This window comes from Sinocyclocheilus grahami, unplaced genomic scaffold (genome assembly GCF_001515645.1).
Source record: "Sinocyclocheilus grahami isolate Dianchi unplaced genomic scaffold, SAMN03320097.WGS_v1.1 scaffold1550.1, whole genome shotgun sequence".
Lineage (NCBI taxonomy): Eukaryota > Metazoa > Chordata > Actinopteri > Cypriniformes > Cyprinidae > Sinocyclocheilus > Sinocyclocheilus grahami.
The window spans coordinates 31,869-51,140 of record NW_015506729.1 but is presented as its reverse complement, the minus strand read 5'-3'; the positions used below and the strand labels follow the sequence as shown (position 1 = coordinate 51,140).

The following is a 19,272-nucleotide window of genomic DNA, read 5'->3' as shown; positions in this document are numbered from 1 at the left end:
GCAGCCTGGAATTGAACTGCTGGTTTCGTCTGGTCAGAGGAGAACTGGCCCCCTGACTGAGCTTGGTTTCTCCCAAGGTTTTTTCTCCATTCTGTCACCGATGGAGATTTGGTTCCTTGCCGCTGTCGCCTCTGGCTTGCTTAGTTGGGGACACTTCATTTCCAGCGATATCGTTGACTTGATTGCGAATGATTGCAAAGATACCATTAAACTGAACTGAGCTGGATGATGACATCCCTGAATTCAATGATGAACTGCCTTTAACTGAAAAATGAGTGTTTACTATTGTCATTTTGCATTATTGACACACTATTGTTCTAATTAATGCTGTTCAGTTGCTTTGACACAATCTGTATTGTTAAAAGTGCTATATAAATAAAGGTGACTTGACATGACATAATTTTCAATGGTGATATTAGTAAATGACGTATGAAAATCAGTGACTTTTTTCCCTTAATTTTATTCTGCTTTGTCCTCAAATAATCTAAATGACTTTTCATTTACAATAAATCAGAGTGAATTCGTGTCAAAACAATATATTTAAAGAATATATAACCATACACGCTTCAAGGTTTTGGGTTGAAAAAATATCACACTTAATAAAAAAACAACAACCCTGAAGTCTTTGCTATACCTGACAGGCGTGTATTCTGACTGAACTTCAGTACAATTCAGCTAAATCTGAAGATGATCAATTGTGCACAAACATAGCTAAGTATTTGGAAGGGTCACTTAAACAAACCCTCTATCTTCAGCACTCATAATACTCTTTGTGAACAAAATTCTTTGTCATACAAAATATCACTCAGATATTACAATTCTTGGTGTCTTTGAAATCAAAATTAGAATTAGATTTTCTTTTAAAACTAGTACATGTGTTGTGTTTGAGTACATAATGAAGTTCCTCTGTAAAACCATCAGCTCACTGTCCATTTTAATAAATGGCACCACAAGGTGGCACCAGAACATTAATAAATTGCAGTTCTTTGAACCACTCGTCACATGAACTATCAGCAGATAACATGCATTAGCCCTCAATCTTCTTCTCACTCATAGATTCACAATTAAGAATGTATGTACCCACATTATACATCAATAGCAATAAGGCATTTTTCTCACTTGCATTCTAAAAAAAAAAGTTGAAACAAAGTGTCTCATCTAAATGTCATCTGTATCAGTTTGGTATAACACAGAATGCTTTCTGAAAGACAGCGGTTTATCAGTGTAACCCACTGACCGGGAGAAGTGCATTACAGACACATCATGTGCTGCATCTCTATAATACTGTGGATTATATTGTATCACTCCAAAGAGACTTGAAGGCCCTTTCCTGCGCTCCCACGCTTGACTATCTTGTCTTGAGGGAATGTCTGTCTGCAGCTCTGTTCCTGTGGCGTCTCTTGGTTATCTCTATGTTTGGGTTTGCATGCGTGTATGTGTGCGTCAGTTTTACTAAAACCGGCTCTTTACTGAAGGCAGTACTGTATCATTTTTCCACTTCCCCTCTCATGCATAACATAAATTAATTCTGTCATCATTTACTCGCCCTCCTGTCAAATTCTTGTTTCCTCTGTGGAACATAAAAGGAGAACTTCTGAAAAATGTACTGGATGCTCTTTTCCATGCGCTTTACAATAAAAAAATTTTTTGTAATTTTTAAAAGAAGTCTCTTATGCTCACCAAGGCTGAATTTGTTAGATCAAAAATACAGTAAAAATGGTAATATTGTGAAATATGATTACAATTCAGAATATTTGTTTTCTTGTTGAATATATTGTAAAATGTAATTTATTCCTCTGATGCAAAGCTGTATTTTCAGCATCATTTCTCCTGTCTTCAGTGTCACATGATCCTTCAGAAATCATTCTGATATGCCGATTTGGTTCTCAGTTTTTATCAATTATTATTGGTGCTCAATTATTAATAATGTTTCTTATTATTATCAATGTTGAAGTTGCAGTTTTTGCTGCTTAATATTTTTGTGGAGGTTTTTTCAATGAGGTTCAATGAACAGCATTTATTTAAAACAAAAATCTTTTGTAAGCTTATAAATGTATTTTACTGTATTTTACAAATAAATGGAGCCTTGGCGAGCACAAGAGACTTCTTTCAAAACCATTTTTAAAAATCTGAATTATTTCAAATATTTGGATGGCAGTGTACTTAATTTTATACTCCATTTCAAGACTTCTAAAGCCATACAACAGAAACAGGAAAAAATTATAATAAAAAAAATCACAGATCAGTCTGATTCAAGAGCGAATCATTCAACCTGTGATTCAATAAAAAGATTCAATTCTTCAATTCAAATCTTCTCATGAACATAATTTTGGGCTTCACGTGGACCACTTTTATAATGATTTTACGGTGCTTTTTGCATCTTTTTTGAAGCTTCAGTCAATATTCACTGTAAAAACAGCAAAAAGAACAACCAGAGCTCTGCTTCCACAGAACAAACGTCAAATGTCATGAGGCTTAGTAAATAAGGACAGAATGTTCCATTTTTCGGTGAACAATCCCTTTAAGAGCATGTATACAAGCAGTAAAAGTCCATCAAGATTTTTTAGCTCCACTTCGCTGTTTCTGTTTGCGGAGGTGCGCCTCGATCTCGTGTCTGAAGAGCAGCATGCCCAGCTGGCCGTGCGAGGCCTCGTTCATGGCTTTGGACTGCATGCACATCTTGTACTGGTCTGGAGGCAATTGGTCAGCGCAGCGCTTCTCATGCCACAGGTGGAAGAGGCCGCGTGACGGGGCGCGCACCACTAGCAGATTACTGTGGAGGTACTTCCTGTACAGGTGGACATCCTCGCCACCCCAGCCTTTAATGTCCACATCGAAACCACCTGTAAGAGGAGGAGACAGGCAAAATGTGTGCAATGACCATGAGCATTAGGAAATTTCATGGATCCCTCAAGAAGTACAGAGGTGGAGCTCAAGCATTTAATGCCAGTCTTTCTCAAGATACTGAAATCATTCTAAAATACTTTTAAAATAATTAAATGCAATTATTAAATTGTTTGTTCCCCCATAGTCTCAACATGTTCAGTATGCACTGTAAAAATACAATAAAAGGTTGTCAGGTAACCTCAAAATGTGGTAAACCACTTTTTTATATATTTATTTCAATGACTTACTAACATAAAGCTACAGTTCAACCAAAAATCTTTTTTCTGACTTTCTTCTGATGAACACAAAAGAAGAGAATATATCAACTGTTTTTGTCCATATATATATATATATATATATATCTTTTTTTTTTCATATATCAAGGTTGAATCACAGAAGCACAAAGGGCTTCTTTTAAGTTCCACAGAAGAATGAAAGCCGTACAGGTTTGGAATGACATGAGGTTGAGTAAACTATGACATTTTTTGAGTGAACTATTCTTTAAGAAAAGAAAATTGCAGTTAAGAAGAATTTTATTCTAATAAGCATAGTTCACCCCAAAATGAAAATTCTGTCATCATTTACTTACCCTCAAGTTTTTCCAAACTCAAGAAGATATTTTGAAGAACATTTTTGTTCCTATTGACTTCCACTATGCTCTTTGTCCATAAAATGGAAGTCAGTAGGAACCAAAACAGTTTGGTTACTAACATTCTTCAAAATATCTTCTTTTGTTTTCCAGAAATGACACAGGTTTGGAACAACATGGGGTTGAGTAAATGATGGCAGATTTCTAATTTTGGAGCGAACTATCCCTGTAATAATGTTTTGTGAATCCATCACCGTATCAGGCAAAATAACTCCTATTTATATAAGGCAACAACAGCACATTTAAAATGATTGTTAATGCAACCAGCTGCAATAATAATAATAATAATAATAATAATAATAATGTATCCGCAGAAAGAAAATGTTGAATAAACACTCTGTTTACACACATCTTCTGTTGTTGTTAAAGGGAAGCTTGAACTTCCCTCAGGACAAACAGCTGTTCCTGGAGATTTGTCCAGGAATGTGTGTATCTGTGTATTTCCTTTGCACCTACATTACTGCTCAAAAGTCTGAGGTCAGTCATATTTAAAATAAATAAATAAAAATACATTCATATTTTTATTCAGCAGGGATGCATTAAACTTACCGTAAAGACATTTACCAAAAAGTTTATATTTTATATAAATTATGTTACTTCCTGGAAACAGTTTCACAGTTTCCATAAAAATATGAAGCAGCACAATTGTTTTCAACATTGATAATAATCAAAAAAGTTTCCTAATCAGCATATTTGAATGATTTCTGAAGGATCATGTGACACTGAAAACTGATGCTGAAAATTCAGCTTTGATCACAGGAATAAATAACATTTTACAATATTTTCAAAGAGAAAAGAGTTTAAATTGCAATATTATTTCACAATATTACTGTCTTTACTGTATTTATGATCAAATAAATGCAGCCTGGGTGATCATAAAAGACAAAAGTCTTACTGATGCCAAGCAGTGTATAACATGATGTAGCTTTCTTAATGGAGCTTTGTTTAATTGTCTAAGTGAAGTATTGACTTTTCTTAATGGAGCATATTGAGCATATGGATTTTTGCCATCTGTCTGCTGAAATGTCCATGTTTCCTGAAATGCATATACTCTACTAAACTAATCTACTCTACTGAAGTATCAATATCAGGCCTTGTTGAAGTGATGTTACACATGTGATCGGTTAAGTCATGGGAACTGCTTGATTCTCACAGGTGGGACTGCACTATCATTTGATGATTCATGCTACTTCTACTGCCTCTGCATAAGTGTTTTACATCCAAAATGACCTTAAGCTGGATACTTAGATTTGACTATCGATCCAATTCAGGATACATGAGCAACTTGGTCCTTTATTTCTAAAACAATGCTACCAACAGCTGCTCACATCTACATCAGTTTGACAAGCCGTATAAATGAATACTGTATAAATGAATACTGTATAAATGCATTTAATTAATGTAAATTCAGTCAATAGCTGCTTGAGAGGAGGTTTACCTATATTGATGAAATCGGATCTGTACTGGCAGGTCATTCCAAAGCCAAAGTCCCTCCAAAAGCCTGTGTCTTTCTTAATGATCTGTAAAAGAATGAATCCTGATGAGTATGAACACAAAACTACTCTTTTATAGTCTCATTCCTGGTTCAAAATTAACACTTGCCAAGCACCAATTGTGTGTGAAATTGCTTTTGGTGAGTAAATAAAACTGCCAGTTGCCAGTGACTACATAACAAACTGAAAAAAAATTATACCGATGTGATAAAAGCATTTAAAATTGTCATTAATGAAAAATAAACATTTTCATTAACTCAAAGGATAAAAACTAACACAACTGGAAAAACTGTTTTTGTAATACAAATATTGCTTAATATATAGCCATGGACAGTAAGAAATATTTAGTCCAATAGATTTTTCTCAATTCAATCAGCATTGGCAGGTGTGGCAAAATGTAATTCTGGTCCCTGGTCTCATATCAGCTTTCCGCTTTCAGTACATTTAATCAGGCTCTTTATTATCTATGCGTTCAGAATATCAATGCCAGATGACTGAGATGATTTTGTTCCATCACAATGCGGCAATTAATCACATCAAACTTGATGAAGCATTTTAATCTCCTCATGAAAATGAGTTGCATTACCAGCTGCTGTTCCACAGGGGGGACGTGGTCATGACTGCCGTAGATTACAGCTGGGTTGTACTGGCTGAAGAGAACGGGGTAAAACACTTTCTTTCCTAAGACAAGGTGATCACACAGCTGTTTATGATACGAGCACAGCATATATTTCTCATTTAAACACTTCATTAGTTGGTCATTCAAAAGTTTGGGGTCAGTAAGATTTTTATGTTTTTGAAATAAGTCTCTTATGTTCATCAAGGCTGCATTTATTTGATCAAAAATACAGTAAAAACAGTAATATTGTGAAATATTATTACAATTTAAAAACAGATTTGTATTTAAATGTTTTAAATAGAGCTGTTGATTTAATTTGGTGAGATTAATTATGGAAAAAATAACACGTTAAAATGATTAATGCATTTAATGTCTCCTGCCCAGACCAGTATGACATCTTATTGCATGCAGTTGTTGACGAACATGAAGAGGGGCAACATCGAAGCATGATGTAGCCTATGAGTGTTACGATCACCAGCTGGAGTGCCCATGAGCTCCTCCAGAGGGCACTCCACCCCAGTCTGTTGTCACTCCCTCACTAACTACATTCCCCATAATCCTTTGCCTGGATTCTTGATCACTGATTGCATCCACCTGTGTCTTGTTACCGCCATCAGTCTCACCCTATTTCACGCCTTGTTTTTCACTCATTCATTGCTCAGTATTGTTTATCCTGTAGCGTTCCCAAGTTCCCGTGTTTCCCTGTATTTGTGGTTTTTGATCCCTGGGCTGTTTCCTTGTTTTCTGATTGTTTGCTGCCTGCCCTGACTTTCGCCTACACACATGGCCCAGTATTGTTTGTCTGTAGTGGTCCTGTGTTTCTTATTTCCTTGTTGTCTTATCTTGCCTTGCTGTGACCCTGGACTGTTTCCTTTTATCTGATTGTTTGCTGCCTGCCCTGACTTTCGCCTGTTTATTGGATTACTCTTGTCTCATCCTGGATTTGTACCTGTTTGCTGGTGTGTGACCCTGCCTGTTTGACCACTCTTTTGAATAAAGCCTGCACTTGGATCCACTACTGCACTGTCAAGCCTCCCAACGTTACAGAGAGAATTTGTTTACATGCCCTAAAATTCAAGATTTGAGGGCAAAAAATGCCCCTGAATTGATATCATATGATATAGCAATGTCACATTAGCAAGAGTGCGGGTTTTGCCGTGAAAAGCATGAATGCAAATGTGATGATTATGAACATAGTTTATAAATAAACAAGAAGTTAATATTATGTGATATTTTAGACACAATATTGTTTATTTTTGCTCAGTTTTACCAAACAAATTTTCAGTAGAACTGTTGTGTGTCTCCAAGCAACACACATTACTGAATGAATCCATATTTCAAGCGAATCAATGATTCAGTGAGCAATTCATAAAGACAGTCTCTTGCTGAATTTCTGAATGAATCAGCAGTTCAAATGAATCGGTTGAATGAATGACTCTCTCATTAAGACAGTGACTTACCTTCAACTAGTGGCGGTTTTAGTTTTTTTACTGAAAACACTGTAGCCTTAAAAGTTTATGTGTAATAAATTCAATGTTCAATCAATATATTTTTTTTCTTAAGTTATTTTTATAAAGTCTATTTAATGCTTTTCTCATTTAACACAACAATGATTTTAAAGTATCTTTAGGAGGGCAATTTCTCAGCCAAAATTGATGTGTGATTAGTACGCGAATAATTTGATTAATTGATCCGAGATCATGTAATTGATTCGATTAAACGTTGCAATATTTGCAAAATTGACAGCCCTAGTTTTAAAACGTAATTTATTTCTGCGATGCAAAGATGAATTTTCAGCATGATTCTTCAGTGTCACGTGATCCTTCAGAAATCCTTCTAATTATAAATGAAAGAAATGTCTTTAATGTCACTTTTGATAAATTTCATGCACCCATGTTGCATAACAAATTCTTACTGAACACAAACTTTTGAATGGCAGCACATACGATGATGGCAACAAAAAGTAATTGGACATTTAAGCCACACTTAACGTATATAACAAAATATCAAAGCAAGTGTCATTTATTTTAAACAATGGTAGCACCAGTGCACTATGGGGCAGTCGTGGCCTAATGGTTAGTGAGTCGGACTTGTAACCAGACGGTAGCGGGTTCGAGTCTCAGGTCCGGCAGGGATTGTAGGTGGGGGGAGTGAATGTACAGCGCTCTCTTCCACCTTCAATACCACGACTGAGGTGAGACCCTTGAGCAAGGCACCGCATCCCCGACTGCTCCCTAGGCGCAGCAGCAATATGGCTGCCCACTGCTCCGGGTGTGTGTTCACGGTGTGTGTGCACTTGGATGGGTTAAATGCAGAGTACAAATTCTGAGTATGGGTCACCATACTTGGCTACACGTCACTTCACTTTCACTATTCAAGCAAAAATTTCACAATAAGAAGGTTTTAAATCATAATACCTAAGTATTTGTATTTGAACAATATACAAATACTTGTATTTGGTGTGTATTTGAACACCTAAACAATATGCTTGCCAGTTGTTGCTGATGATGTTGATAGTTAATGTGATTCTCTACACCTGTGGTTAGTCTATTAGGCCACACTTGGAGAAGTGAATACATCTCATACATCTACTGTACTAAAAACCGTGACAACAGTTTAAAAGTCAGTGCAGAAGTGGTTCCGAAAAGGGAAGTTATTTCTGAGAAACGCTCTAGCAGCATTTGAGTCAGATGCCAATTGGTTCAATATTTTGTTTCTAATGCAAAGCCATTATTTAAGCGTGGCCAAATTGGCTCAGCTGTGTATGGATAGATATAGTGACTCACCTGGCTGGGCATTCAGACGGCATGTGTTCAGGAAGTCGGCTGTGAAGAAGATGTCCACGTCACAGAAGAAGAGCAGCACATTGCCTCCCTTCCAAGCACGAGCACCCACATCCAGCCCTCGACCCCGAGAAAACTCCTCATTCAGCTGAATCAGAGTGAAGTTACGGAAATTCAGCTCCCTGAAACCAGACACGTGAAAATCACAGAACGTTCTCTCATCAAAAACAACTAAGAACGGAACAAACAATTATACATTACTCTTCAACCACATCTGTGTGATATAACTGCTATCATAATGCAGAAAAAATTTGTTAAATAGTTTGGCATAGTTCTTTATTATTATTAATTTGAAAAATGGTTATGAAATTACTGCATAATGCAATGTGTAATTCAAAAAACAGATAAAACACCTGTAAAAAATCAATATGGAAAAATCCTTCATATTAACAGAACACTGGCAGAGATGGGCATAAATACATGAAAATGTATTTAAAATAAAAATACTAAATGCTGTGTGGAAAAATGTATTTAAATACAAATACAGTATTTTGTATTTTGAAAATACACAAAATTTGAAAAAATTGCCCATCCAATGTAGGCATACCTATAGGCTGAAATCTATCTGGACCTATTCTGAATGCAAAAAAAAAACATTTAGATGTGCACAACTGCTTAGAAACTTCTGTTTCCATTGTACATACCTCTTCCCTTCCCCTGCCCTGTAGGAAATACAAAACTACAAAAAAATAACTTTTTCTATTTATTTCATGTAAAGTTTATTTTGTTGTATATAAAGTTTATCTAAAATGTACATTTTAAAATTAGAATTCATTTAAACAGCATTTAACACTATTTGCTTTTTTTTTGATGAACAATAAAATCAAAAGCTGAACATTTTTTTGGTGGTGTACCATTCATCGGTGTTTGTATCAGTATTGTAATCAATAATCAGTATTGTTCAATCAGTATTGTTCAATTTAGTGTTAAACATATGTTATCATATTCATACAGTATGTTTTGTTCTAATGTCACAAGTCATAATCTCAAGTTTACTGGGTTTTACACGATTCGATTCTTTTGTGTGGGTTAACGTAGTGTACTTTCACATTTTCACATGTGTCCTCCGAAATGACCCACAACCTTATTGGTTTATATGTCAAGAAATCCATTTATTCATAAACTTCTCACAAAATGATTGTTTGACAAACTACTCGGCAAACTTCTTCCTCTCACCGCTGCTTTCTGATGGTTTGGAGAACAATTACTTTGAGTCGCTCCCTGTGGTTTCACAGAATTATACAAAGGCGAACAAGTGAAGTATCAAACAAGTGTCAAAAAAGCCTCATCCGTTTAGGGCGGAGCGCGCAGTCAGCAGTTCGCGGTGAGGCAGGCGATAGTCTAAACTAGGCTTCAACTGCACAAACCGATTCCACTACGAGAGAAAGTGATTCCTCTGCTTGCTGTGTCCCGTGTGAAAGGGCCTTTAAGTCAAAAGTGTAGGCTTACTTGTCAACATTCTACTCCATCTCTATGCAAACGATTTAGAAAAAGTTCACACTTGATTGAACTATTCACACTTTATATCATCGCTACAATGTGTATTGTCATATCACCCAGCCCGATCATGCACTAATGCTTTAAACACATTTGACAAGCTAGTTGATAAAAAAAACAACAACCGATTACCTATCAAAACTGATTGGCTAAAACTATTTTTTCCTCTTGTTGGTGCTCTTTTACTCTTTCATGTTAACTGAAAGCAAATGATGCACTATTTTAACTTTAATCAACAAGTACAACTGACCATGACATCCTCATCTTATCTTTTTCCAGAAAAGTCCCTCACCCAGTGCTGAATGGAGCTGTACAGCTGCAGCTCACATGCATGAATGTTGGGGTTGAGGGAGGGTGCGTGTCTGAACTAGTTGATGCACAAAAGCAGCACCCCGATAAAGAGGGTGGCACAAAGTATTTTATGCATTTTGAAAATACAAAAATACTAATCTTAAATGTATTTAAATACAAATTACATTTGATGTTTTCCAAATAGTATTTTGTATTTCAAATACATATTTTAAAGACATGTATCTGAAAAATGGCCCATCCCTGAACACTGGGCAGTATTTTTTACAAACTTTTCTTAGAATGTATAACATAGGGTAAATACAAAGAGTACATTACCACCAAAACTGAGCAGCACTATACAAATTTTACTATCTACCGTTTTATGGAAAAATGAGTCAATTGTGACAGCAGAGTAAGATGAGCTGTGATTGATGGCGAGCGCAGATTTTACAGCATGACCCACATCAGTTCCCACAGATAGAGAAGATGACAAACATCCTCAGACAGAGCTGAGTGTATGTGACTATGAATACAATCAGCCACACACACACACACACACACACACACACACACACATAAAAAGATGATTAAAATGTAACGTGCTGGTCTAGAGCCAAGCTGATATATAAAAGCACAATGCAACCACACACAGTGCAGATTATACCTGCTATTGAAGCCATACAGCTGTTTTAGCAGGAACAGGAAGAGCTACTTCCTTTAAATTAGTGAATCATTAACAAAGCAGCACCACACTCTCAAACACTCTAGTCTACAATAGAGAGATGATCCATACATCAAGGTTGTTGTTATATATATATTTATAAACCGACTTAATAAGGACAGAGGGACAAAAATTATAGTAACATGAAATACTGGAGCAACAAGAATTCTGTCACTGCTCTTATTGGCCCAATACAAAATATAGGCCAGCATGTATGACAGAAATAAAAAAAAGCACCTACTTTCTGACCGAGATTCATAAACCACAAAAACATTGCTGCAACCCATGGGAGTTGTATCACACTGAATAAATACATTCAAAAGCAGACATTGTAAACATACCCAGCCAAAATAATGTTCGAGAGCCACTAGTCGGTGCAGATTTAGAGTTACAAATAGTAGACAAACAAGATTTGATTTAAGACACATTAGCGGAACGGATTTGGAATACAGCCTGAGGCGTTTCAGCATGCATGCATGTGATATTCAGTTTGCCATCGGCCAGAAAAACATTCTAAATATTTATTTCTTTGATACCGACTTGTTTTCAAAGACTGGCAAATGTCTGGGATACTTTTCATTCCATCAGTCGAGTCATTGCATTTTTCCATTTTACATCAGCATTTCATATTGGGCTAATTATAATCACTACAGACTATAAATGTAACCCCACTTTTGCAAAGCTAGAATGAACTTTTACAAACTATATTTCTATATATACTTTGCATGTCCCCAAAATATTATATTTATTAATATTATAATAATATACATTTATATTATAATAATATAAATTCTGGAGATAAATTTGTCTCCACGCTATATCTACATGAATCCACACACAGTTACTGGCATGTCTGATCAGTTCAGTGTGATGTTTAATGGTGGTTATATATCATAATGAGTACTTAGACTACTCATCAATATTCATGTCAACCAGGTTTGTATAATGCAGTGTTACTTACACTCTCTTCTCTTCCCCTTCTCAAATGAACACAAATTATTCATGTGCATCGATTCACTTTGCCCGGCAGATATGGATAGCACATCTACCTACTTTGCTCTGTGAGGACTGACGCTGATGGTCTTGCAGTGAAGCATCTAAGGATTCCTGAAGTAGTTGTTCACACAAAACTGAAACTCTCATGACAACCATTATGTAGATGAGTTTATTTCTTCATGGGAACAGATTTGGTGAAATGTAGCATTACATCACTTGCTCACCAATGGATCCTCTGCAGTGAATGGGTGCCGTCAGAAGCACAAGTTTAAAGTTAAAATGCCTTAATGATAAATTTGTTTATTACAAACATGAAGCTTTTCACTTCACAAGACATTAACTGATGGACTGGAGTGGTGTGGATTACTTTGATGTTTTATTTCTGCTCTTTGGACTCTCATTCTGATGGCAGTTTTCATTTTTGGGTGAACTATTCAGCAATTTGTGTGTAGCTTCAAGAGAGTGACCATACATCTGTGTTTTTCTTTTTTTATGTATTTATATAATTTATCATTTAATAATTTATTAATGTCATATTCTATTTTTATATGACTTATTTCCTTGCTATTGCACTACATGTTATAGCTATTGTTGTTTAAACTTATGATTGTGTGTTTTCAAGGGATATTTATTTTCACAGTTTTATTTTTTTATGTCACAGGACAATGGGAAGCAATAATTTTCCATTGTTTTGTTGGACTTGTGCTGGTCTAAAAAAGTACAGGAAAACGCCAGAGCGTTAAAACATACTCAACTAAGATTTTTCAATAACCCTGCTCATTTTATCAGTACTTCATCTCCTGCTTCCAGCTATTTCATGCCTTCCTCAGTCAACCTCTCACATAACTGAGAACATGAACATAACACCTAAAAGAGAATTTAAAGAACAAATAAGCAGAAGCAGTAATACTTGATTTATAGTTGATTAACGGTTGTTAAATATAATATCACAGTGCAGAAAGCTGATCTCAGGTAACCTAGAATTTGCTGGAATAGTTTTTGAGGAACTGAAATGGGTAGCACTTGGTTTATGTTTATCAGACTACTGGGAAAATCTTTCGCATTGGTTACAAGACATCTGTGTTATCCCAAGAACGGGTAGATCAGAACAAACTATAACTATGTTTTTTTCCCCCACAGCAACCCACCATAACAGTGAAGTGAAGATTTTCACTAGCAAAAGACAGTACTCTCTTTATGACTAAAATACTGGCTCAAAACACACTTTACAGGTTAGGTATGTCAGGAAGCTTTAAGAAAATCATTGCCCAGAACAACTACAATCATCAGGCATGCTTGAAAGAGTTCATCATACTTTGAAACCCAATTGGTAAAATATGGAATGACAGGACTAACATGGGTAGATGCACTTCCATTAGTTCTGTGCATAATATCAGTTCATCAGCTGGTTGCTTTGGACGATGTGCATTTAATGCCCTGGATAATATGTTCATGTCTAAAATTACATATTGATTTGTGGATACTCTCAAAGTTAATTACAGCTGTGTTCGGTATCAAAACACCAATAGCTTCAGTCCATCAAGAGGACTTTTTTTTTGGACTTTGTGTTGGGTAGATATCCATCAATAACTCATGATTACTTATGAACCCCCGAAAAATTTAGCAGATTATGTCTTCGTAACAATTTGACAAATCTGTTTCTGACTATTAGGAGGCCTTCAAAAATGGTCACTGGTAAAACGTCTATTGTAATATAATGACATTATTAACTTTTAATTTGCTGAAAATGTTATCACCCTCAGGCCATCCAAGATATTGATGAGTTTGTTTCTTCATCAGAACAGATTTGGAGAAATGTAGCATAACATCAGTTGCTCACCAGTGGATGCTCTGCAGTGAATGGGTGCCGTCAGAATGAGAGTCCAAACAGCTGATAAAAACATCACAATAATCCACAAGTAATCCACATCACTCCAGTCCATCAATTAATGTCTTGTGAAGCCAAAATGTGCATGTTTGTAATAAATAAATCCATTATTAACTTCAGACTTTGAAGTTTGAAGCTTCCAGCTAAAATACGAGTCCATAATAATCCATAATAGTGCTACAGTGAAGAAAGTCATCTCATCTGAATCGGGAGAGAAATATGCACAGATCAAGCACCATTTATGAGCAAAAAGAGTCCAAAACAGTTGGATAAACAAATATGTGGGTGGATTTTGACGTGAGAGGACAACAGGGGATGGACTTTCACTGGAGGAAGCGTTATTATGGATTATGGACTGGTATTGTAGACAGAAGTAATGGTTTAAATTGAAAACACCTTAATGATGGATGGATTTGCTTATTACAAACTTGCAGCTTTTCGCTTTACAAGATGTTGTTGGAGTCACAGAGATGTGTGGGTTACTTGTGGATTATTGAGATGTTTTTATCAGCTGTTTAGACTCTCTTTCTGACGGCACCCATTCACTGCAGAGGATCCACTGGTGAGCAAGTGATGTAATGCTACATTTCTCCAAATCTGTTCCCATGAAGAAACAAACTCTTCTACATCTTGGATGGCCTGAGAGTGATTAAATAATGCAAATCAATGAAACAAATTTTCAAGTAGAAATAACTCAACACAACAGCACTTTTTAATTGTTTGCAGTGATTAAGAGACACTCACACTGACAGTGAGTTGCAGTGACAAATCAACCTGTTGTTGGTGCTGGTGATTCGAGGGTACAAAAGCCAAAGCGACTTTTCGGACCCTTGATTGTTCAGCTATGTGACAAATTCAAGCTCAACTTTATGCAAATGAACAGTCGGCCAAAGCAGCATTAAGTTTCAGCAACTGTCAGATTCAGCAGGGGAGTGCGTGCAAAATGATGTTAATAGCAACTGTGAGCAATTGTCCTCTTCTCAATGATTTTTCTCTGCCTACATACAGGGACATAAATCACAAAAATGATGTGTGGAAAATTGTCAAAACTTGTGGGCATTCCAAGTGGGTTTGATTCATGGATTCATAATAATTCATCTTGTTTATGATATGATGCATAATCTACTGCAGCAATACATTTACAAATGCTTTTCACATTTAGAATGTTTTTTCTGAAAGAAACTGATTAGTTGACAAAACAAAAATGAATTATTAACCAGCAAACAGAATATGCTGGTCAGATGTTTGATGGCTTTTACTAGTTGTGCAACTCACTAATGGAAATACTCAGTATGAATGAATTCAGGTAAAGGTTAACCTGGTAATACAGAAAATGTGTGGAATAATAGTCACCCGGGTTATCATAGTTAAACTAAACTAAAGCTAAAAGGAAAACCATTAAAACACCTTTTTGTTACTTAAACTGAAACTATATGTATGAATGTATATAACTATATGTATATATATTTATATATACACACACAACCTTTTATTACAGCTAGTTGCCAAGACGTTTCTCATTTTAATTTCTCATTTAATTTTAATTTAACTTGACATACTAAAACAACTAAAACTAAAATGGATAAAAACTATATGAAGAGTTCAGATGCAAAAGCCTCTAATAAGTGCCGTCTGAAATTTTCTATTAAAATTAGCCTTTTTATCAGACTCCTATGTTTAGGTTCAGTAATTTTACTTTAATGACAAATGTATAGGTAATTTTCTATGCCATTATAGTGAAATAACTGAACATAAATATTAGGGATGCACCGATACCACTTTTTCCAGTACTCGCCCGATATGGAAACTTTTATTTTTGCCGATACTGAGTACCGATACCGATATTTTTATTGCATTTGTACATTTTTTAAATATTGCGTACAGAAACCAAAAGAGTATGTATAATGTTAGTTGGTTAACTTCATTTATCAAATAGATACAGTCAAACCAACATTGATTCAGTCACCTTCAACATTTCTCACATTATCACAGTTTATTCGCTATAGTTTAGAAAATGGTAATAAAATATGACAAGAACTCAGAGTTAAACTGAGTCAGAACAAATTCATCTTGATAATGTTAGATAACTTTGATAGAAAGGTACGTAATGGATTACAATAAACCAAAAATGATTCAGACAGCTGTTACTATGACAGTATTTACACAACTATCAATACTTAGTCGTGCAACCCTTAGCCTTAATGACAGCCTGTAGTCTCCTGGGCTTGCTTCATGCAAACCTCAACTTAAATTTTTTTCCCACACTCGGTCTGAATAATTTTTGGTCCCAATTTTTTTTTATCGTGTATCTTGTTATATATATATATATATATATATATATATATATATATATATATATATATATATATATATATATATATACAAACACAATATATAACTACTAAAAATGACAAGAACAAAATGACTAAAACTTAAACTAAAATTCAAATGGAAATGAAAAAGATAAAATTAAAAATTGATTCAAAATATGAATAAAAATATATAGTATATAGAATAGTATAATTATATATCAATGATACAAAAACTGCCACAGATTTTATTATTGTTATTATTATTAAATCGTGGTTGCAGTGCAATACAATGGAGGGCAATGAAATGTGAAGCTTTTGAAATAATTTTCTTTTATGGTAATTATAGAATAATTTAAATAGAACTTAACTTGTATAAATTCCTTTAAGAAATGAAGATACAAGCATTCAGGACCATTGGGAAATCACAAACAATTAACTCATTCAGAAGAGAGCTGGAATGAATAATCAGGAAACTGTGGAGAATCCACTTAGTGAAGTACAGAAAGAATTAAGCTCCCTTAATTTCTGCTCCACAGAGAAGCTAAAGAATTCCCACAGAACGAACAAGAGCTGTACTGATTATTGGCCCTCCACGGTCCTGAAAGCTACAAGGCCATGATTGCTTTCCCATTTCTCCAACAAATCCTCTCCAAAAGTGTCCCTCTGTGTGGGAACAACCTGCTCAGTGAGTCCAGTCACATTTGAATGTCTCTGCGTAAGGGAAAAGCCATGTTCTCCCTGTGAATTGAGAGATATGTTATCCGCTGCAATGCAGGGAGGTTTCCAGCATGACCCTGGCTGGATTCCAGACAATCTACTGCTCGATTGATTTCATCTGCCTCTGAGCCGCATCTGAAGTGACCTGTTATTGTCACACTGATGGAGGTCAGAGTCACTGCAGTCTAACAGTGCAGATTCACTGACCTCCAATCAGTAATCACGAGAGCGCAGCTGAGCGTACTGATGAGGACGAACAGTCACACAGTATTTGTCTGGGTATAGATTTTAAATATGTCTAATACATATATAATTTATATATTTATATTTTTTCTATTAGGTTATTATTAGTCAATTATTATTTATTATAAGTACTATTTCATATAATTTTCAATCTAAAATTAAATTGTACAAATTAATATAATATAACATGAGTTATTAACTCCTTGTTTTATTATTATTACATATTATTTTATCTATTTATTATTATTTATTTAAAAAAACTACTATTGTACTGTTGTACACACACACACACACACATACTGTATATACAAACATACACACATACAAACATTTTTATATATACATTTTTCTATTACTAATTTATTATTATTAGTCTATCATTAGTTATTATAAGTAATATTTCATATTTTTACATAATATAATATAATAACATTTCGTTTAACACAGCAGTTATTAACGTCTTGTTTATTAAATTAATATATTCATTACTTATTCATTTAATATATTTATTTTACATCTCTTTATTTATATATTTATTACAATATATTATATATAACATATATTTAACACCACTCACAAATGTATGCATATATCTCATTTATGCATGTAACGCATTAGAAATTCAAGTTGCCTCTGTGCGTTTGATTATTGCTTAGTACATCACCATCATCTTTTATTAATAAAACTCGTTCAGCATTTTAATATATTCATGAAGATAGGCATTTTAAGTTAGCTTGATCTATAAATTAAAGGAATTATTTATGATGGTTTAAACGGGTCTATGTAGACTTTCTGATAGCGTGTCCACTTCATCAGTTTGAAGACCCACAGTTTGGCCAAAACCCATAATGCATTGGGAAAGAGATCACTGGAAGGAACTTAAGACACCCCTTTGGTTCCTTTTTGTTTAACTGTGAATTTCTCAGTCTAAACCTCAGCCTTATCTGATCCTTTGTGTGGGTACACACACTTCCGCACGTGCACACACACACATAAACACATATTAAAGTGCCATACCTCGATGTGTTCTCCAAGGTTCCTTTGACTTCATTCATCTGGTCCTTTCCAAAGTAAACCACGGTAAGGTGCACCCGGCCGTCCTGCTTCACACACACCTCTCTGTAGACATGCACAGTGACAGAAACACAAACACACACACACACACACACACACTGAGGTCAGCACTCTCCAGCTGCAGCACCTCAAAAAAAAACATTTGTGAACTATTTTTACTGTCTGAAAACTGAGAAAGAGAACAAATATAGTGCAAAATAGATATATTTTCCCTCTAGATTTCCATGGCACGTTCTCATTAAAACCAATTCATTAACCATAACATTATTAATGTGATGCCAAATCAAAATAGTTTGCATTACTGCAACAAAACTGCAAAGCATTGTGGGTAGAGTGGGCATCATAAAAATGCAGGGTAGCATAATTATGACCATTATAAATCCCAGAATGCATTTTAATGAGCTCAGTGGAAAAAAAAATAAAAGCAAGATGTAGCAGAGCTATTGAGTCCTGGCCTTGAGAGAAGAATGTACTGATGAAGACACTGTGGCAGATTTTGACAGGACAAGATCACCCTACTACGCGTCACTGCGAGCGTAACACAAAGACTGCAGCTCGAGTGTGACATTCCTGATCTGAAGCAGCTGCATTCTGATAGAAATGTGGCAAATGTTTCGAGCTGATGCTGAACAAGATGAGTGTTTTTTGATGTCCAACGCACAATAAAGGCACGGTTGGTTAGACTTCAGAGACACTTCAGTTCTAAAGCGCCTGAGTGACATGGTGAATTTTGCTGGTTAGTGGCAGCTTAGTGTTTGTTCATAACCATGCTGAAAATAAGTCAATAATGTTAGCTGATGCTAACTGTATAGCTGACGAGCTTGCTGGTGCTAAATTGAGGTAAAAAATTTTTTTTAATTCCAAATATTTTTATGCAACAACCTAGATAGATTACATCTGGGGGAAAATAAAGGATGTGATATACAGAACATGGTAACTACAGTAATTATCAAAGTGGGAAGTGATGCCCTCTGGGGGCATTTGGCCAGGGGTGTTTTTACACCACAGACAAGGTTTGAGAAGAAAAAAATCATTATGAAAAT

The 19,272-nt window shown here is 35.2% G+C and overlaps 1 protein-coding gene across 1 annotated transcript in view; it reads right to left on the bottom strand.

Moving 5' to 3' along the window:
- Positions 1 to 2,336: 2,336 nt before the first annotated feature.
- Positions 2,337 to 19,272, bottom strand: part of LOC107571111 (chondroitin sulfate N-acetylgalactosaminyltransferase 1) — a 39,643-nt gene continuing 22,707 nt past the window's right edge. Inside the window, exons 4-8 of the mRNA XM_016257387.1 lie at positions 18,173 to 18,274; positions 8,434 to 8,612; positions 5,615 to 5,709; positions 4,974 to 5,055; positions 2,337 to 2,843 (exon numbers count right to left, since the gene is read on the bottom strand). Of these exons, the coding sequence (XP_016112873.1) occupies positions 2,554 to 2,843; positions 4,974 to 5,055; positions 5,615 to 5,709; positions 8,434 to 8,612; positions 18,173 to 18,274 (748 nt within the window). The 3' untranslated portion in view covers positions 2,337 to 2,553. The remainder of the gene's footprint in view (positions 2,844 to 4,973; positions 5,056 to 5,614; positions 5,710 to 8,433; positions 8,613 to 18,172; positions 18,275 to 19,272) is intronic.